This window comes from Dromiciops gliroides, chromosome 5, assembly GCF_019393635.1.
Source record: "Dromiciops gliroides isolate mDroGli1 chromosome 5, mDroGli1.pri, whole genome shotgun sequence".
Classification (NCBI taxonomy): Eukaryota; Metazoa; Chordata; class Mammalia; order Microbiotheria; family Microbiotheriidae; genus Dromiciops; species Dromiciops gliroides.
This window is the reverse complement of record NC_057865.1, coordinates 69,682,088-69,704,129: the sequence shown is the minus strand read 5'-3', so window position 1 is coordinate 69,704,129 and position 22,042 is coordinate 69,682,088. Positions and strand designations below refer to the sequence as shown.

Here is a 22,042-nt window from a genome sequence, read left to right as displayed (position 1 = left end):
ATTGCCCAGGTAGAATTGACAAGACTTGGCACCTGATTGAATCTCTAGGAAGAGGGAGGGGCCAAAGATGTCTCCAAGATTTACAAATTTATTTAGGTGATTAAGCCTAGGTGACTAGGTAACTACCTTGATCTACTCATATAAGTGGTTTCAACTTAAGGCCCAAACCGGCCAGTGACTCAGGTTTTAGTTGGGAAGCAGAAAACAAATTTGTCTACATATGCGAGATATGTTTGTGTTTCATAAAGTACAACGAGGGAATTTTACAATAGTTAAATATTATAAAGAATAATTTAGGAACAGGGCATTTCATAGGCTATATCTGATTCACAGTTTTATTCTAGAATTAAAGCTAGAACAAACAAAATCTGTCCTTGTTTCCCAAGCTTACAATAAAAGAACAACAATCTAAGATTATTGTAGGAGAAATTTCTTTCTGTTTGTAGATTTTTAGCATAATTTATAATATCCCTTTGATTTAACACTAAAAGTATTAGCAATAATATTTCATATTTGATTATTTCCTTCAGGGTCTTATAGTAATGGTTTGGTTTTGTTGTTTTTTAGTAGAGGTAATGAGACAGTGGATAGTGTGCTAGACTGAGACTGAACATTTATTAAATGCCTACTGTGAGCCAAACATTGTCCTCTTCTACCTTTTAGAGGAAAAGAATAAAATTTTATCTAATTTTATTTATAAGAAAGACAGACCCTGGGTCCAATCCCAATTCTGACATTTCCCATCCCTGTGACCCTGGGCATATGACTTAACCTATATGTGCATCAGGGAACTGCCTAGGATTTATTTACTAAGTCTTGGATCAGTTGTATTCTTCTCTGGCAAAGGAATTTCTCCACATTCAAATAAAAAAATCCTCCTTTATAGGTTGTGAAGATTAAACTTAGACTTTGATAGGTTTATAACTTTTATATAGAATTTTATATAGATTTTGTTATATATCATCTAGTCTGAAGAAAAATGAACATGAGTTTTTCCTTACCAAGTTATTTTGCTGGATTTAGGAACTTTGGCAGCTCTCTTAAGTGTTTTAATTATTTGAGAGGTTTTTTGTGTTGATAATCAGGAACGTATGTCTTTTTCTTATAACAAGCAATTCTCTGAATTTTGTTTAGGAAGGAAAATTCTATGACAATTTTTTTTTTTAACTTCTTATAGATGTACTTGAGGGATATAATGGTACAATATTTGCATATGGACAGACATCCTCTGGAAAGACGCATACAATGGAGGTAACAAATTGTAAAATAAGTGTTCCTCTCCTTTTTTGAGTAGTATGTCAAGGCCATTAGTGTATTTTTTCTCTATTGACGGTAAAATTATTTTAACAATTATTTTGGACTTATGGCTCCTTTCTCTCCAGGAAGCAATGTATTTGAAATTATTAAACTTTTATTGGTGACAGCCATAAAAGAGTAAGAATTGGGGGATCTGCTTATGGAACAGCAGCAAAGTACAGAATTCAAATAATTTGTTTAGACAGTTAAAAAAAAAAATGATCCTATTGGGCCCTAAAACCTTTGGGTCCTATCCAAGTGGCACACTTGTCACTTTGTAGTAAACATTTGCTATAGTTCTTAGCAATTTTGTCAAGGAGATTTTTGAATGCTTATATGCTGAAAATTTAGAATAGTCGCATGTAACAGGTATTTTTTTTAACCCTGTTTTTGGAAAAGAGGCAGTGTCTTCTCTTCTTTGATTAGTAGGTTGCCTCCATTCTGAGTAGGGGGTCTGAGCACACTCTTGCTCTTTAGAAAACAGTATATGTTGAACACCTGCTTTGGGGAATTAGTTTGACTACAAAAGTCAGAGGTGAAAATCAGATGAGGCATTTCTAATATTTGAATACATTTGAATTGAGCCGAACCCTTTTTGGATAAACCCATTATTCCAATGACCTAGAATAATCCAAGTTGATTATTAAAATATGATCCTAAAAATAGTCAGGTAAAAAACAGTGTTCATACTTGGGATCATGGTGATGTTCTAGTATATTTTGATACGTATATGCCATATATAGTCCAGAAATTGTTGGGGGGGGGGGGTTCGGGCTATCTGGCCATAACTAATAAAAACACAGTTGTCTTATTTTTGTCTTTCCTTTTGACTGTTGATTCATTTTAGTTGTAAAGGATTGCTCATAGATTTTTTCATTAGTTACATTAAATGTGTATCGTTCATGAAAAAGTTTAATGTTCTTTGTTGTTCCATTCAGGGTAAACTCCATGATCCAGATGGAATGGGTATTATTCCAAGAATAGTACAAGATATTTTTAATTATATTTACTCTATGGATGAAAATTTGGAATTCCACATTAAGGTAAACTTGTGAGAAATTTATTTTCATTCAGCTTTTAGGATGATGACAGTTAAAATGTACATAAGTAGTTGTAAAGTTTGTAGCTGATAAGTTTTCAGAAAAATCAACTTTAACACTTTAGGCTTACTGTGTACTTATACTCAGTCCGGTTTTATAATTATTTGTGTACATATCTTATGCTCTATAAAGTAATGAGGTTCTGGGAGACAGGGGTTGCATCTCTTTTATCTTGAATTGATAGCAACTTGAACTGTGTCTCTGCGTAGACCTGTTAGAATGTAAGCTGGTTTTGGACAGCTGTTTTTTAATTTTGTCTTCATCCTGTGTGGAGTGGTTCCCAAATGCATTTTCTGGCTTGGCTTACTCATTACAACCTGCCCTCACACCAGCAGAGCTGGGCTGTGGAAGAAGGACCATCTTATATGCCTATATATTAGATTCTCTCAAGGTCCTAGTCAGGGAAAGTGCCAAGATACACTTCCCTTTTTCACTACTGTAGCTCCTGAGCCCCCCTGCTGTGATTCCCATTTATGTAATATCACTAAGTCACCATGATGCCACCATTAACCCTTATACATTAAACTTTGATGATAAGGCATATATCACAGTTACTTAGTATAAAGCAAATGCATAAATAGTCAGTATGTCATACTCCATAGATAAACCTAAGTGATATTCTCCCACCAGTATACGTGGGGAAAAATAAGTGCTTATGTAGTGGAGACATATAAATTACCCCAAGCACAAGTTATAAATTGTCCCAGACACAAGACAACCCTTGTGCTTAGGACAGCTTATAACTCTGGACTGTAGATCTTGATTTTCTTGGTCCCTTCAAGAACAGTCTATACCAAATGAAGCTGCTTATCTGCAGATGCTTAAACCTCTCCTGCAGGGCAAATCTACTCCTGTTTTTTAACCCAATAAAGCCCAATAGCCACACCATCTAGGACAGATCACTTAAACTTTTATTCTTATTTCCAAATGTAAAAGTAAGGAGGGTAGGACTAGGTCATCGCCAAAATTTTTCAGGTAGAATAATCTGATCCTTCTTAAAGGTTGGAATATTTTAAAAAGAGGAAAGAAAGAAAAGAGAGTGCCTTTTAGACTTATTCTCTTTTCACTTCCTATATGAATAGACTAAGAATATGTATTAAAGAATTTTAGTGAGAGGTGAATTTTTCCCTCTGTCTAATCTTTGTTTTTCCTCTAGGTATCATACTTTGAAATATATTTGGATAAGATAAGGGACCTTTTGGATGGTAAGTTGTGTTCTTCCCCATTTATTATCTCTTCTGGAATAACAGTAGTTAATTATGTTTTGTGAGAAAGAACCCTAAAGATTTCTTTTACCAATAGATGGAAAAGCATTTGGTTAGAATATATTAAAATTGCCTTAAATTATAGAAAATGGCATTTTAAAATTATTCTTGTAAATTACAGTTGTGTGCCTTCTGATAATACAACTTGAGGTATAGATATTTTTAACTATTGAGTATTGATTGTATAAATCTCTGTTTAGTGATGATGGAGTAGTCTTTTATTTCCCCTGAAATGCTTTTGAAGGCACTTTTTTTTTTTCATTTATTTAGAATTTTTTGCCCCAATTACATGTAAAAACAATTATAACATCAATTTTTAAAACTTTGTGTTCCAAATTCTCTTCCTCCCTCTCTCCCTATGCCCCCCCTTAAGAACACAAGTAATTCTATTTAAGTGTTATACATGTGTAGTCATGCAAAACATTTCTAAGGCACTTTTTAAATAGTGGCTTTTGCCTGTTCGTCATACTGCTCAGAGGGAAAAAAATTATAATAACAGTTTCCTAGCTAATGTTACATTTTGGATGATATTAGTTATCATCTGACAAGTAATGTTTTCCTATTTCAGTTTCAAAGACCAATCTTTCTGTTCATGAGGACAAAAACAGAGTTCCCTACGTAAAGGTCAGTATAAAGACTATATAGTATGATTTTGTAAGAGAAAAAGCATATAATGATGGGAAAATAATTTTAATACTTCAAAAATTATTTTCAAGGGTTGCACAGAGCGTTTTGTATGTAGTCCAGATGAGGTTATGGATACTATAGACGAAGGAAAATCTAACAGACATGTAGCAGTTACAAGTAAGTAAAATGTGTAAACTTTAAAAAACATCCTTTGCCAGTTGATAGTTGTGTTTTTAATGTAAAATATGCCATTCTTAAAAGAAGTTATTGGAGAAGGAAAATTAATTAACAGCTAATTCATATAATTGTTTTAATGTGTTTTCATTATAGATATGAATGAACATAGCTCTAGAAGCCACAGTATCTTTCTTATTAATGTAAAACAAGAAAACACTCAAACAGAACAGAAACTGAGTGGGAAACTCTATCTGGTAGACTTGGCCGGTAGTGAAAAGGTAACATTTTCCTTTCTTCCTTCTTTCCTTCCTTCCTTTCTCTTTCTTTTTTAATACTTCTCTGGGTACATACACATAACTGGATTAAATTTATTCTTATGCTAGTGTTTTGTATATCTCATTAAATATTTTGGAAAAATATGTAAAATATGAGATAGTCTATCTTTTAGCCCCTATAACAATCAATATGGGTCATGGCATGATTAATCTGATTCTGTGATCAACTAGTATCATTGAATTGTAAGGAAGTCATAATTCTGTAACATATTCCATAGCCTTATTTACAGTCAGACATTTGACCTAAATATTTGGTATTGTTTTCAGTGTGGATGTGTTCATTTTATATTTTGTGAGATTAAATTATATTGGATATTGTATGTGTATATACTAATTATATAAAAATACTTCAGAAATATTTCTTGATAGTTTGTTGAAAAGTTGTCTCATTTGTCAGTTAAGATGGCTGAGTTTTAGTTATAATTAGATTTTAATGTATAGAGCATTATGTGTCCTTCAAAGTCCACCATTACCTGGTCTCCTTTACCTGTCCAGCTTTACTGTCCCTAAAGCTAGGCTTCTCTTCTCACTGTCATCAATATTTTTCATCAATATTCCTGCTTCTCTGGCTTAGCTTATATCTTCCTTGCTCTATGCTTACTCAGAGTCTACACAGTTTTCAGATATTTCAGATCCTGCTTCTGACACAAAACTATGTCTGAAAACTCTAGCCAATATTGATAGCCCATCTTATTTTAGTTTATATTGCTGAATCACCTAGTTAATTTAATTTAGGGTTAGATCATATGTCGTGGAAGATCTAGGAGTAGTCTTAGAAATAATACCTCCAAATTCCCTTACTTTGTCGCTAAAGAAGCTAAGATTCAGGAGTGTGATTTACTAGTAGAATTCATATAGGAGAAGCTGGGTCTGCTGACTCACAGAGACTCCCCTCTATGCTACACTGTGTTCCCTTTTACACGCACTGCTCATTTCTTGTTTAATGAGCGTGTGTCCATGACTGGATTATTAACCTTTTAAGGGAAGAACATTAGCATTTGCTCTGTTTTCTGCTTCCTGTTAAGATATATATGGTATGATTCAGAAAGTGTAAGAGTTAGAGTCCTAGAGCCCTAGATTCAAAGCCTGCCTCTGACACAGGCTCAGTGGTAGAGTACATGGAGAATGCACCAGATTTCAAATCTGAGGACTTTTTACTTGCACCTGTGTGGCTTTGGGAGATTGAGTTCACTTACACGGAGCTCAGTTTCCTCATCTACAAAACAGTGTTTGAACTAGAGGACCTCTAAGGATCTAGCTTTCAGTCTTTGTGATTTCATAGACATGGAGAACTCTCACTGTAGATAGTCCCTGTGTTGGTACAGATTGGTAACTCATAGCTAATTTAGACTCTTGGAGATTGTCTGGGATGCTGAGAGTTTAAACGCTTTGCCAGGTGGTTCAGTGGATAAAGTGCTGGGCCTGGAATGCAGAAGAACTGAGTTTAAATCTGGCCTCAGACACTTACTAGCCGTGTGACCGTGGGCGAGTCATTTAACCCTGTTTGCCTCGGCTTTCTCATCTATAAAATGAGTTGGAGAAGTCAATGGGAAACTACTCCAGTATCTTTACCAAGAAACCCCTCAATGGGGTCACGAAGAGTTGGACATGATTGAAAAATGATTAAACAATAGCCCTCTGAATATCTTTCAGAGGCAGGACTCAAACCCATGTGTTTCTGGCTTCAAGGCCTGTTTCTAGATGCTGTGCCACACTGCTTATTTCAAATACCAGCAGCTTTGAAGAGTATAGTTTTAATTTTTCTTGTGGTTCAATTTATTTTTTAATTGCACGTATAGGTTAGTAAAACTGGAGCTGAAGGTGCTGTGCTGGATGAAGCTAAAAACATCAATAAGTCTCTGTCTGCTCTTGGAAATGTCATTTCTGCTTTGGCTGAGAGTAGTGTAAGTATCATTGATTGCTCTTGTACTGTTTTTATTAAAAACTAATTTTAGATATTTACAAAGAAATTGTGATCCTATTACATTGTATATATTGTATTATTATATCATATATATTGTATTATAAATTAGATGATCTGGGGCAGCTAGATGGCGCAGTGGATAGAGCACCGGCCCTGGAGTCAGGAGTACCTGAGTTCAAATCCGGCCTCAGACACTTAACACTTACTAGCTGTGTGACCCTGGGCAAGTCACTTAACCCCAATTGCCTCACTAAAAAAAAAAATAAATAAATAAATTAGATGATCTTCATCAGTTGCAAATTTCCATTTTATAGCAGTAGTGAAGTAAAACACACCTCATTTCAGTTCTCTAAATTAGGCAATTAATATTAAATAGACACATATTGAAAAATATTCAAGATAGTCTTGTTCTATGGTGAATTTTGTAAAGTACTTTATGTGGTTTATTTCAGAACTTTAAAATATATGATCCTGAATGCATAAAAGCTAAATGAACACACCTTTTTTTCTTTTACAATAGACATATGTTCCCTATCGAGATAGTAAAATGACAAGAATCCTTCAAGATTCACTAGGTGGCAACTGCAGAACCACTATTGTCATTTGTTGCTCTCCATCATCATATAACGAGTCTGAAACAAAATCTACACTCCTTTTTGGTCAAAGGTTAGTTACTGAAAATGTAAATTACATTCTTAATAAATATTTGAATGAATGAAGTTTAAACTTTTTATATTCATTTTATTAAAACTATAATACTAAACTATAAACTAAAGCCTTAATATATAAATGTTTTTTCAAAAGCAAATAATTGATATATGTAAAATGAATATGCATATATACCTTTATATAATTGGTGTCTATTGTTAGAATCCATATTTTATTTTTAAAATACAGATGATCCGAATTTGGTTAATTAAATATTACAATTTTCATCTAGTTCTTTTGAAACAGGTTAAAATTAGGACTAAGGAAAGAAAATTTAATTTTTCTAGTATTGACAAATAAAAGTTTGGATCAGATTGTAAATTGAAACTAGTATAATTCTGACAGAAGTTTATAAGCTAGAGCAGTCATTGTATACTCTAGGATTAGGAATATTTTGAATTTCATAGTTAGCATTGAAGAGTCATTATAACATTATCATTAACTTTAAAATAATGTAAGATCAGCTTTGCAAATGCTATAAAAATTGTAAACCTCTTCCCTTTCCCAGTAAGAGCTGCTCACAGTTTGCAAACACTGCGCACTGTCATCTCTCAAATATACATTAAAGTAGTCCATTTCTCTTTGAGTAAACAACTTTCTGTATTCATGCTAAAATGTAGAACTTAGGCAAGAATAGGTAATATTCCAATAAGTTGTATACACATTTTATTACATATAGAATAAATTCAAAAGTAGATATATTTGAAAATAACTAGTTCGTCATTTAATTTTTTTCTAATTTCATTAGAGCCAAGACAATAAAGAATACAGTTTGTGTTAATGTGGAGCTAACTGCAGAACAGTGGAAGAAAAAATATGAAAAAGAAAAAGAGAAAAACAAGACATTACGTAACACCATTCAATGGCTAGAAAATGAACTCAATCGATGGCGCAATGGTAATGAAATTAAGCTATCACATTTTCATGTTAGTGAGCCCATAACTTTTAGAACAGCTATTTAAAATGCTGGGAAATCCAATATTAAGGTAAATTAAAATAGAGGCCAAAGTAGTTGTCATTTATACAGATTTGAAAATGATTAGATATTTAAGAAGAAAATGTAAAGTGTACTCCTTAAACTATCATTAGGCTCTCTAATAAAATTATCTGAAATAATTGAAGCAAAAGGAGTTAAGAAAAGCCCTCAAAGTTCACCTTCACATCCAGTTTCATTCAGAATTATATGACTTTATTTACTTTTTTCATGATCATATCAATATTTAGCATATCCAGTTTTAGCTTGGCTAACTTTAGGATGTGGTGGTCATTTCTCTACTTTTCAGTAGTAAAGATTAATAGGTTAAAAAACAAAAATAACTGGGGTTCAGAATTGCAGAAATAGGTATTTGTAGATGATTCAAAAGAAGTATTTTATATTTATGAGATTAAATAACATAAAAGGACATATTTCATAATTATAGGATTAATCACCACCATATCAGTGTCAGAGAAATATCTTTAGCAGTTAATATGCTTTTTAATTCTCTGATTTATAGTAATTTACTAGCGTGACTAAATTTTGATGAGTGATACTGGATTTTTACGTTATTTTCTCAATATTTGGGTAGACAATTTCAGTCATTTAACAAGTATTCAGTATCTTATATGTGTCGGTATTTTATTTGGTGGGGGGAAGGCACCAAAAAGTATAAGCTATATTTTTAAAGTTATATTTACGTGGTGGTCCTTAACGAGCTTACATTTGAGTTGGAGAAAGAAGGCTAACGAATAAGAAACAAAAGCAAACAAGACAATGTAGACTACATGTTATAGGGATTCAAAAGAAAGAACTTTGTCTTGAACAGGGGATAGGATGGATCGTTTAGAAAGCATACAAAAGGCCATTTCTTTGTAGGAGAACAATGTGAGAAAAAACTGAAACAGCTATAATTTATTTTCAGGACACAGACCACCAAATTTACTAAGGCATGGTGGAAATAATGGAATTGGATAGACAAGGTTAATGGGAGATTAGGGAGCCTTGAAAACCTTTGTGGACCCAAGGGACAGGGTGAGTGGATAAAGGTGGTAGATTAGCTTGCCAGGATATCAGGATAAATTGAGGAGGATTGGAAGTAGAAAAGACTTGGTAGGAAACTATTGGAGTATTCCATGTGAAGGAGGAGAGCACGGATTGGGATGGTGATAGTGAAATTGAAAGGAGACTTCAAAGGAAAATCATCTAGGTTTGGTGACTGACTAGATATGAAAGAAAAGGACAAGTCACATATGACTACACATAGACAAGGAAGTTGATAGGGGAATATTGATGAGTTCAGTTTTGAAGATGTTTAGTTTTAATGTGTCTCATTTAAGGGGAGACTGTGCCAGTTGATGAACAGTTTGACAAAGAGAAAGCCAACTTAGAAGCCTTTGCAGTAGATAAAGATATTACTGTCATCAATGATAAACCAGCAGCCACAATTGGAGTTACAGGAAACTTTACTGATGCTGAAAGAAGAAAGTGTGAAGAAGAAATTGCTAAATTATACAAACAACTTGATGATAAGGTAGGAATCATTCTTATTCGAGATTGTGTTTGAATTTGTAGCCTCTTGACAAATTGTTTTCATTTGGATAGGAATATATTTTAAACCAATAATATGATGGTCCTTGTGACTTTATTCTAAGTACATCTTTTTAATATCTCTTATTACAGCTTAATTTCTTGGCTTTTATTTGTATCTATATCTTTGACAGATGTGTGATTTTGTATATATGATTGAACATACACCATTGTACAAATTTATTATATCTGGTTCTGAAACCATGTTGTCATAATTTCACTAAGTTCAGGAAACATTTATTAAGTTCCTGTTAGGTGTTGAAAATACAAATAAAACATAAAAGTCTCCTCCCTTGAGGAGCTTATATTCCAATGAGGGGAGCGGGGGAGGGGGGCCCCGCAGAGACAGCAGCTACATAGATAAGTAGGTACAAAATATCTACAGAATTTCAGGAGAGAGAGAAAGTTAATAATGGGGGGAATCAAGAAAGGCCTCATGTGGAAAGTGGTACCTCAGCTGGATTGTAAAGGAAGCAGAAATTCCAGGAGGTATAGAGGATACTTAGGAGTGCATTCCCGATGTGGGATTTCACCTGTGCAAAGGCATATAAGAAAGGAAGGAAAGGTCACATGTAGGGAATGGCTAACAGACCCATTTGACTAGAATGAAGACGGCAAAAAAGGAATAACATGAACAGTGGCTATAATGAGAAAAAGGAGTCATATTAAAGAAGGATTTAAATGTACCATGTCAAGGATTTGAATTGTATTTTATCTTAAAGGCAGTAAGGAGCAGCTGGAGATGTCTGAGTAGGGTAGTGATATGGTCAAATATGTTTTGGGAATATCAGTTTGAGAGCTGTGTAGAAGAAAGAAGATAAGGAGTGTAAGGAGTGGCGAGAGAAACAAGGGCCCAGTGTAGAGCCTGAGGGAGTGTTCGTGCCTGGTAAACAGGAGCAAAAAGATGAAAGAGTAAAGAGATAGAGAACTGTCAGACAGGAAGAAAGGGAGCCAAGAAAAAACAATGTCACAGAAGCTTTGAGAGGAGAGGGTTGGTCAGTATCAACCCTGGGCAAGTCACTGAACCTCTCCCAGCCTCAGTTTGCTCACATGTAAAATGGGGGTGACAATCCAGGTTATGCCTGTCTCACAGGATTAAATGAGTTAATGTATACAAAGTGTTTTAGATTACTATGTTAATAGTAATTATTATAGTCATTTTAAATATTTTAATAAAAGGCTTTGGTGGGGGCAGCTAGGTGGCGCAGTAGATAGAGCACTGGCCCTGGATTCAGGAGAACCTGAGTTCAAATCCAGCCTCCGACCCTTGACACTTACTAGCTGTGTGACCCTGGGCAAGTCACTTAACCCCAATTGCCCCCCCCCCCCCCCCCACACACACACACACGACTTTGGTAAAAAAATAAATTTGTTTCCTTATTTATAGTATAATAAATTATACATTTATTGTAGCAATAGCTACTTCAAAAAATAGCAGCATTTCAATATTTTTCTTGTGTATGGCAAAAAACATTTATTTTCAGTATGTAAAAGCAGGATTTACTTGCACTTTTAAAATTTCAGAAAATTATTTTTCTATTTCCATTTTATTTTTATGCTTAATTATTTTTAAGCTATTTATCAACTAATCAAGATTACAACTAATTTTTTAGACCATCTGCTAACTGGTTGTTGTTGTTTTTTTAATTGTAGGATGAAGAAATTAATCAGCAGAGCCAATTGGTAGAGAAATTGAAGACACAAATGTTGGATCAAGAAGAGGCAAGTTTCACCTACTTAGATAGACTATTTCAAAATCGTCCATGTAAAGTTTCAGCTTATCATGAACTTTAAGTTAGAACTACATAAATTCAGACCACATCTTTAGTCCTTTTTAGATCCTCCTTGTGCCTGCTCCCCATGCCCTAAATCTCACTTAAACATATTATCGTATCTAAGCGAAGATGAATTCCTTAAAAAAAAAAAAGTTGTTGCCACTAGAGTCCATTAATTTTTATCCCTGATTGCTGTGTAACTCTGGGTAAAGTCATCTGTTTAATAAATGGGAATGAGGTTGCTATAGTTCATAATTTACCAGGATCTCCATCTTTGTACTTACTGTCTGCTTCTGCACAAGAACCAATATTTATAGGAGAATAGAGTTAAAGCAAACTGCATCCAGCCTTTTCTCCTGTTAATACTTTGATGAAAATGGCCCCATATGCCCTTCTTTGCAGCTTCTAGCATCTACAAGAAGGGACCAAGATAATATGCAGGCCGAACTGAATCGCCTGCAGGCAGAAAATGATGCATCCAAGGAAGAAGTGAAAGAAGTGCTGCAGGCTCTGGAGGAACTTGCAGTCAACTATGATCAGAAGTCTCAGGAAGTTGAGGATAAAGCCAAGGAGTATGAACTACTTAGTGATGAATTGAATCAGAAATCGGTAAGAAGATCACAATTTTTTATAATCTTTCAAAATAGCTCACGTGGCAATTATTTACATTTCTTACTTCTAGATAAGGGTGGGAGTGATTGGACATTGGCGCTTATGAAGCTCTCAATCACCAGTTCCTGCTCCACTCCAAAACTTCCTTGTCTTTTATTCTTCCATTACTGACAACAGAAAAGGATATATTAAGGTTAAGGTTATCATTATATGCCCCCCCCCCCCATTATGTCTCTGTATACTTAAAGATTCTTAAAATGATTCTTCTCTAACCTGATGGGAAGAATACTTTTTTTTAAATTAGGTGCCATTTTTCAGGGTGACAGATGATACTACTAAGAAATTAAACAATACAATAATGATGGGAGTTTTATTTAATTTGCAACTTCAGTAAATTATTTGCAGTAGTCGTTGGTATTATAACCTTTCATAACCAAATAATAATGACTTCCTATTAGCATTTAGCCAATAAACTGTTTACTTATAAAATAACTATTCCATGTGCATATTTTAAGTATTTTTTTACAACATATTTTATAAATACTTGTTGATCTATTATTTACCATTTTCATTATGATTTCCTAAATAGGTAGAATTTATGTAGTGGTGTAACTGGAAACAATGATATAAATGCCTACTTAACATAATTCATTTTGTGGGGTGACTGCTAATTTCCTCAGACTTCAGTTAACAAAGCTGTTAAAGTAAAATTTTGAAGCTTCTTAATTTTGGAAAAGTTACTCCCACTGTGAAGTAAAAAATAGAGTTAGGGTATCACAAATTAGCTTTTATCAAAGTATTTGACATATTCTGCAGAGTTCTAAAACATATTTAAGGCTTAGCTGGAGTTAATTCTCAAACAGGTTTAAGTTTAAAAAAGAAAGGATACAGAAATATCCATTTGTGGTTTTGTGAATTATAAACAAAACCAACTGATTATTATGACTATAAATGCTTGATTTTCTTTTCCTCCTTTTTTGGGGTGGGGGTTTATGGAGTTCTCTCTACAAGTACAAAGAGGCAGCTGCTTTGGGAAGCTGCCTCAAGTACTGAAGGCTTAGGTGATATTCCCGCGTCACTTGGCGAGGAGCTGTCCCAGGGAGCACTTGAACCCAAGTCTTGATCCCATGGCCAGCTTTTCCCACTGTACCATACTTTGAATTGATAGGTTATTAAATTATTTTAACAGTTATTTGAACTCTCTTTCTTTTCATTAGGCAACTCTAGCAAGTATAGATGCTGAACTTCAGAAACTCAAGGAAATGACAAATCACCAGAAAAAACGAGCCACGGAGATGATGGCCTCTTTATTGAAAGACCTTGCAGAAATTGGAATTGCTGTGGGAAATAATGATGTCAAGGTAAATAGGATGGTCCAGGAACAGCTGACAATGGTCACCTATGGCCAGTTTTATAGGGTGTCCCAAAAGTCTTAGTGCAGTTGGAGGTCATCGCGCGCGCGTGCGCGTGTATGTGTGTGTGTGTGTGTGTGCGCGCGCGTGTGTATTCATGTGAACCCATGAAAACATTTGCATGGCTTCAGATTTTTGCACAGGCCTATGGGTCCTGACTGAAAATATTTTATATTGTTATTGGTTGTTGCAGTTGTATCTGACTCTTTGTGTCCATGTTTTGGAGGGTTTTGGGGGCAGAAATATGGGAGTGGTTTGCCATTTCCTTCTCCAGCTCATCTCATAAATGAGGAGACTGAGGCAAACAGGGTGAAGTGACTTGTCCAGGGTCACACGGGTATCTGAGTATGTGAGGCCAAATTTGAACTCCTATGAGAGGAGTCTTCCTGATTCCAAACCCAGTGCTCTTTCTGCTGTGCCCCCTAGTGGTCCAATTTTAGATTGAGTATGAAGTGAACCAGGCACAGGATAGTCAGTTAAAATAAAAGATGAGCTTGTAAAACCCAGGACTTGCTGATGGAATTCTTCAGACTGATGATGTCCACTGACATTGTATATGTCATCACTACTAAAACTAGTGAAAAGTTTTAGTGGTATAATGAGTTTGGAGGATGGGGGGAGGAACTGAGGTTGAGAATGAGTCGGTCTAAGTAAATGACACACATTCAAGGCGAGAATTTGGATGTTGTGATAGGTGACATGGTTAGATTTTACCTTTTAGTTAAAATCCAGTTTATCATTGGAAGCACCTTTCTCAGTTTCAAGGTAGGAAACATTGATTAAAACTCTTTTATATACACAGCACTTCTAGACTGAAGCATTTCTGCTGCATCCCCAACAAGTCATCCAACTGAAATTCCTCATTGTGAAACTTCAGGGAAAATAATTTACGACATTGTTGTGTAGTACCCTATTTCATCATTTTAAAAAGTATTTTTGTTGTAAATTATTTTGTTTTGTATGGGCTAGCATTCATTCTCTCTCCATCTCACCTCATCCTCACGTTGAAAAAAATAGTAATAACAAATACACATAGTAAGGCAAACCAGATTCCCACATTGGTCCTTCCAATATTAATCCATCACCTTTTCAGTGAGCAGCAATTTTCATCATTAGTCCTCAGGAATCATAGTTGATTATTGATCAGAATTAAGTCTTTTAGAATTGTTTGTTTTTTACAACATTAATGTTATAATATAAGCTGTTTTCTTGGTTCTGCTTACTTAGCTCTGCATCATTTTATACAAGTCTTCCCAGCTTGTTCTGAAACTATCTTCATTTCTTACAGCCCAGTAGTATTCCATTACATTCATATACCATGATTAGTTCAGCCATTCACCAATTAATTGACACCCCTTAGTTTCCAGTTCTTTGCCACTACAGAAGGGGATTCTATAAATATTCAGAACCTTTTCCTCTTAGTGTGATCTCTTTGGGGTTTAGGCAGTATATCACTGGGTCAAAGGGCATAGTTAGCAAGCCATTCTATAATGGCTGGACCTGGGCAGCCAGGTGGCGCAATGGATAGAGCGCCAACCTTGGATTCAGGAGGACCTGAGTTCAAATCCGACCTCAGACACATGACACTTACTTGCAGTGTGACCCTGAGCAAGTCACTTACCCCTCATTGTCCCACCCCCCCCCAAAAAAAGTTTATAATAGCTGGAACAGTTCATACCTCATTGATTAATGTACCTATGTTTTAGCAGCCCTTCCACCATTTGTCATTTTCCTTTTTGGTCAGATTTGCTAATTCAGTGGGTCTGAGGTGTGACCTCAGAGCTCCTTTAAGTTGCATTTCTCTGTTTATGGTTTGAAGCATTTTTTTCATATGGCTATAGATAGTTTGAAGTTTTTTTAGGACTGTGTTATCTCCTTTATCCTTTGACCATTTATCAATTTAAAAATGTGAGCAGCGCATTATTAAGACTACCAGGGGGGCAGCTAGGTGGCACAGTGAATAAAGCACCAGCCCTGGATTCAGGAGGACCTGAGTTCAAATCTGCCCTCAGATACTTGAAACTTACTAGCTGTGTGACCCTGGGCAAGTCACTTAACTCTCCTTGCCCTGCAAAAAACAAAAACAAGACTACCAAAAGTAGGAATGAAAATAAGTTTTTACTTTATCTCTTTGTTAACTTGTTTCTCAAATGTGTTTGCTCAGAAAGTTCTGAGACAATTAAGTTAAAAAGCAGGAAGCCAAATTACTATTTGACCAGGGGGGCAAAATTTGTTAATGCCCTTTTTTCTCATGTACATATAGGCATTTAATAAATCCTTATTGGATGAGTGCATCTTCACTAACATTTTTTTTTCTGAGGCAGTTCAGTTTCTCAGCCTACTCTTCTCCCAATTCTATCATTTTGTCTTGTTATTCACCATTAACCTTCATTCTTCTAAGTCAAGTCAAATGAGTAAACATTTATAAAGCACTTACTGTGTGCCAGGCACTAAGCTCATTGCTGGGGATATGAATACAAATAAAAACAAACTCTCTTTACCCTCAAACGGGTACAATCTAATGGGAGAAGACAACATGCAAAAGGAAGCTGAAAAAGGAGAAAGGAAGAATGTACCTAGTGAGGAAGGAGGCATGATGAGAAGTCCCAAAGTGGTGTATTTGGTGAGAAAAATTGTGTTGAGCCCCCTTCTTAAACAGAGGCCTTGATGCCCAAAGCCTAGCCTCTCCATTCAGAGGGTCCAATCAGAAGTGACTGATGAGTTCTAAGTACCACACAGACTCAAAGGAAAAGAGGTCGCCAATCAGTATTTACTTGACCATCATTACTCTTCCCTTTTCCACAGCCTAAAAATTTTGGCCTGTTTTATGGGAGAGGTGGGATTTCAGAGACTATAGGAATCTTACTAGAGAAGATAAACATGTTGAAAACCACATGATTTAGAAAGTGCTTATTATTGAATAAGATTTGCAAATTTGAGATCACATCTTCATTTTTAGCAAATTTCATGTTTTGAGTTAAAATGTGTGTTAAAAAGCTAACTTGAAAACTTATGGGTAGTGGCCCCACTGACTTGCCAGAAGTCACACACATTTCAGGCTTTCGTGAAACTAGAATCCAGGTCACTTACACCAATCCACATTTTTTCTCACTGTGATCATATGTAGCCTTGAAAACACCGTATGGGTAAGTGTTAATACATGAGAGAGCTTTGATCTCATTACAGGCGAGTTCCCAGTGTGGGCTCTCTGTCCACCAAAGCAGAAGGCCAGAATCTATCACGTCTAGATAAGTCCTGACTAGAAAGTTGCCTGAGGAGCCTTTGGGCAAGGGAAGGGGCCTGCTGAGGGGGGCAGCTAGTCAGTGTTAGATGGGGCTTGAGCCTAGTTCCTGCTGATTCAGACTGTCCATTCCACTGGCTCCCTCTGATCAGATTGGGGTATGTTTTCACAGCTCCTGTTTAATGCTTGGGTCATTATTATGATCATGGGGTTTATAGAACTAGAAGAAACTTTACCATCTTACATAACCCCCTCATTTTACAGATGAAAAAAACAGACCCAGATTGGTTCATAGGCTTATAGAAGGATGCAGCAGCAGAAGTCCTCTCAACTAGCTCCTTTGCTTTCTCAGTGAAGAACCTGAGTCCGAAGGGGGATTGAATGACTTTCTAGGGCCACACCACTATTAGTGGCAGCATTGATAGTTATACCCAAGTCCTCAGACTCAGCTGCTACCATTCTTTCCACTGTACTGTGCAGGCTCCTAGGTGCATGTGATTAGTATCAAAGTCAGGATTTGAATCCAGGTCTCTCTGACTCTAAATCCAGTACATTGCCTCCCCAACAGAAATGCTCACTATTGGACTCTAACCTATGGTCTTCACATTGAGAGCCTTATGTTATAAAAATTCTCTGTTTAGCTTAATTGTGGCCTGAAGTCATACATTTTAGAGCTGGAAAGGATCTTAAGGAAGACTAGCTCACCAAATCCCCCAGCTTGTGTATTAGTCTCCTCCACTAGATTGCAAACTCTTCTATACAGATAGAGGGGGTGCTTAATAAATATAGCCCAGTGAAGGAACATTAAACAAATATCCATGAGTAAAAAGTACCTCCAAAAAGCATAGAACAGTTAGTATCTCCTCAAATCATCACCCAAATCAAGAATCTTAATTTTTGTCAGCATATCTCTCTACAACAGGGATTATGTCACAAACCCTTTTGGTAATCTGGAGAACGCTCTGGACCTTTTCTTAGAATCATATTTTTAAATGCATAAAATAAAAAATACAAAAAGCAACTAATCATATTGAAATAAAGATAAATTTTTTTCCTATCCAAGTTCACAGATACTCTAAAATCTATCCAAAAATGTGGACCCCAAGTTAAGAACCCCTTCTCTAGGTGCTGGGAGGCATTAAAATAAGTCTTCATGTTCAGTACCATACATTTAAGAGGGTTTATGCTTTGAAGTAAATATCCCAGCCTTGTCTACATGAGTTAATGTCAACTGTTGGAGTTAGGCTGCACTTTACCAATAATAATACATTCTAAAAGCCCTCTTTGAATCTTAGAAGTAACCAAAAGTTCATTACTGTGACAGGGAAATCTGATTTGTCACAAGCTAAAATACTATCCAGCACAGTTTTCCATCCTTGACTTGAGGTCTGGTTCTTATGACACAAAAATTAACTTCTGTTGAGACATTCTACTGTAACGTGATGCTATTTTAGTAGGCATCAAACCTCCATCTGTGCATTGCACTATACTCTTCTTACACACATAAAATTAAGTAATGTGTCTTAGACACAGTTCTTTGTTAATATACTTAGTGGTGTTCTCACAGCAGTCTAAACTTCCTGTTATTAGTAATTCATTAATAGTCATGGGATGTTATTGTAGCTGAAACGATTATGGTTATTGAAAAATTTACTAATTAAAAAAAACTTAAGGAAGAATTGTATTTTTTTAGGCCTAATGTCAAATCTTTTTTCTTAGCCTATAGTCACATGCTGTATAACACTGTATTTTAAGTAGTGGAAGCTAGGGAAAACAAAAAAATCAAGCAGGATATAGTTTAGGCCAGTAATTTCCTAACATTTCAAGTGTGAAAGATTGCACAGACCTCTACATCCTGGTAATATTATTAGGATCCTTTGAGAAAATTCATAATGTGAGAATGGAAACACTCAGTATATATGTGGATTATCCAACAGCTTGCTTTATATTCCACAGCAGTACTGTCTCTAATCTCTACACTTCCCCAAACAAAACAAAAAAAAAAAACTTAGCAATCAGCCCACAGGTTAGGATTCATTGATGTGAGCTTTGAAAGCAAAAGTTGAAAGGAATAAACTATGAACCCAGATATGAACAGAATTTAAGTAAATGTCATGCAGCTTTTGCAAATATTAACTTTGACTATATTTTGTATTCTAATCTTGCCCCTAAAATATTTTATTGCTCCAGTGTTCACATGAATTTAATTTTTCTTCTCAGCAGCCTGAAGGAACTGGCATGATAGATGAAGAATTCACCGTTGCAAGATTATACATTAGTAAAATGAAATCGGAAGTGAAAACAATGGTAAAACGCTGCAAACAATTAGAAAGCACACAAGCAGAAAGCAACAAAAAAATGGAAGAAAATGAAAAAGAATTAGCAGCATGTCAGCTTCGTATATCACAAGTATGTATTATAGCGTGTAGCTTAGAGGTCAATTTTTGAAATGTCTTTATGGTTTTAATTTTAAACAAGATTTGTTGGAAACTACTTGTGGAAAAACAAATGTCCATAGTTTGACTGAAGTTAAACATACTGAAATTAATTCAGAGAGAATATTCATTTTTAATTTTCTCAGTGTGACACTGCAAAGTAATTTGAAGGTTGTCAGTAAGTAGATTACACCTATCACTCAGTATATTCATCTATCCAGAGACTTTTTTCACTTACAGAAAGAAAGGGCTACTAAGAGTAAGATATAGGAATCCTGGTTGTCAGTCCCAGAGTGAGAGGAGTTTCTAAGGAATAAGGCCCATTGAAAAAACCATTCACCCATTCTGGAAAATGAAGAGTGACTGAAACAAGAGCACCTAGCCCATTCTTCAGGAATTCATTTCAGTTCACTCCATCCCTCAGATGCTTGTTATGAGCAGTAAGCCAATGCTAGGCATTCTGGGGACCCAGGAGAAGAAGAAACATGTCATCTCGTTTTGAAGGTAGGAGTTAGGACTGAGATGAATACATAAATAACAAATGTGGTTTGAGAAGCAAACACAAAAAGGTGTGACGGTGGGGTGTGAGGAATTGAGAAGGGAGTAGGCACTTAGTGAGGACTGGGTGGATCAGGAAGGGCCTTCATATGAAGGGCAGCTAGAGCTTGAAGAAAGAAAACTGTTTCAGTGCAAAAAGAGACCATTCCCTCCTTGACAGTGAGGGTTAGTCAGTCGGGGCAGGAGAGAATTGGTGAAAAGTCAGAAAGTTGGTTTGACTGAGAAGAGATTGCCTGAATGAAAGTGGGATGCAGTGAAGCTAAAGAGTAGGTGAGCACAAGATTGTGAAGGGTCTTAGATGCCAAACTCGGGAGTTTATACTTTTAAGGAATAGGAACCACTGAGTAAGCAGAGAAGTTCTGTGATCACTCTTGTTCATCAGGAAATTACCTTAGGAACACTGAAGAGAAATTGGAGGCAGGAAGACCTATGTAAAAAGCTCTTACTACTGTTTCCTTCTCAGTGCACCAGCTTGCAGCCCCAGAGATCCCCTGATGTCTCCTCTTCCCCCACCTCCAATCTCTCCTCTCCCACCTCTCCTTTCTCCCATGTACTTTCCATGTTATTTTAAACTAATTTCTTTGAGTTGAGATAAGGACAGGCCTGAGGCAGGGAGCCCAAGGTAGGGGAATACAGTAACAACTGAAGTTCAGAAGCTGCTGCAACCAGCTGAATGTTCTGTTTAGAATAGTAGTACAGATGTCTGAAAAGGTCTGTGGCTTGAACCTGATTGAGTTTGCATATAATCATGGCCTTTGGGTGACTGCAAAAAGACCTTTTCAGCCTCAGTCTTTTGCCTTTGACACTTTCCCTAGCTTTGAATTTACTGAACAGGTGTCTGTCCAACTCAGATGTCTTGAATGTGTGGGATTAAGTTGTTTCTGTCTGTGAAATCAACAGGAGAGAAATGTTCCATTAGCCTCTGCTTTGATCCAAATTAGACAATATAAATTCAGCCGTTGAGAATGGAAAAAAGTGTATTCAAGAAGGTATGTTAGAAAGTGAAAGCCCCACTTGCCTTTCAGTTATTATTCATTCATTCATTAGAAGTAACCATTTGAAAGGAGAAAGAAGCTGAGTTTCAAGAAACTGGAAGTTGAGTTAATGGCATGCCACTATAGGATTGTATTTTCTAAAGCAAAGCCTTCTGTGTTGAAATTGTCTATAAAATTTACAAAAGAAGTAGAGTTACTTCAGGAACGCTCCAAAATAAATTGCAAAGATCTGGCCTTCTGGCAGAGCCTGACTGAAGCCTTAGACAAACATATGTTGTAAACCAAATATTCAGAAGTTGAAAATGGACTTTGTATGTCACCTGAAGCAAAGTTACTACAGAATTGCCTACCTTCCAACAATCCCTGAAACTATCTTAATAAGATTCTTAGAGTGAATATTCAACTATTTTGGTTTATTTCTCATCAGAGCTTTGGGTGGATGCCAGTTTTAGAGTGGACTTAAGCTGTGAAGCCTGAAACATAACAACTAGATTAGCATTGATATTATCATATTTGAGGGGGAAATAGACTGTAGTTGGAAATTTGTTATGTTGTAGTTGGGAATATGTTTGGACCTAAATTATGATTTCTCTTTGAAGCATGTTTGTTAAAACTAAAACACAGATGTGAAATTTTAATGCAGAATGACCAAGATGGGAGACTGAACTGTGAATTTACACTTAATAACAATCCAGCATAGTGGTATTTAGATCATTATACTGATTTTAGGGAGTATTGAAGGGAAAGTTTGATCAACTTTAATTTATACTGTACAATCTTAAATGTGATTTGAATTGTGATACAATTTCACATTAAAACAGATCAACTTCAGAAAAATGGTATGATGCACTTTAGTATACTTAGGGTTATTTGTCTTTGAAGTAGAAGCAACAGCCTTCTTAATAAGCTTTCAATAACTTGATACAGTACAGTAATTCTGAGAATTTTATTTTTATTTGGTATATATTCCATTTACATTTGGTTATGAAATTCTACAAAATTTGTAGAAGGACCTG

General features: G+C 35.7%; 1 protein-coding gene across 1 annotated transcript in view; it reads left to right on the top strand.

The window, feature by feature from the left end:
- The window catches only part of KIF5B (kinesin family member 5B), a 70,521-nt gene that overhangs the window by 24,810 nt on the left and 23,669 nt on the right, over positions 1 to 22,042 (top strand). Inside the window, exons 3-16 of the mRNA XM_043965182.1 lie at positions 1,178 to 1,251; positions 2,235 to 2,339; positions 3,553 to 3,601; positions 4,230 to 4,285; positions 4,378 to 4,465; positions 4,619 to 4,743; positions 6,600 to 6,704; positions 7,245 to 7,390; positions 8,181 to 8,329; positions 9,749 to 9,942; positions 11,652 to 11,720; positions 12,176 to 12,382; positions 13,603 to 13,746; positions 19,259 to 19,447. Coding sequence (XP_043821117.1) covers positions 1,178 to 1,251; positions 2,235 to 2,339; positions 3,553 to 3,601; positions 4,230 to 4,285; positions 4,378 to 4,465; positions 4,619 to 4,743; positions 6,600 to 6,704; positions 7,245 to 7,390; positions 8,181 to 8,329; positions 9,749 to 9,942; positions 11,652 to 11,720; positions 12,176 to 12,382; positions 13,603 to 13,746; positions 19,259 to 19,447 — 1,700 coding nt within the window. The remainder of the gene's footprint in view (positions 1 to 1,177; positions 1,252 to 2,234; positions 2,340 to 3,552; positions 3,602 to 4,229; positions 4,286 to 4,377; positions 4,466 to 4,618; positions 4,744 to 6,599; positions 6,705 to 7,244; positions 7,391 to 8,180; positions 8,330 to 9,748; positions 9,943 to 11,651; positions 11,721 to 12,175; positions 12,383 to 13,602; positions 13,747 to 19,258; positions 19,448 to 22,042) is intronic.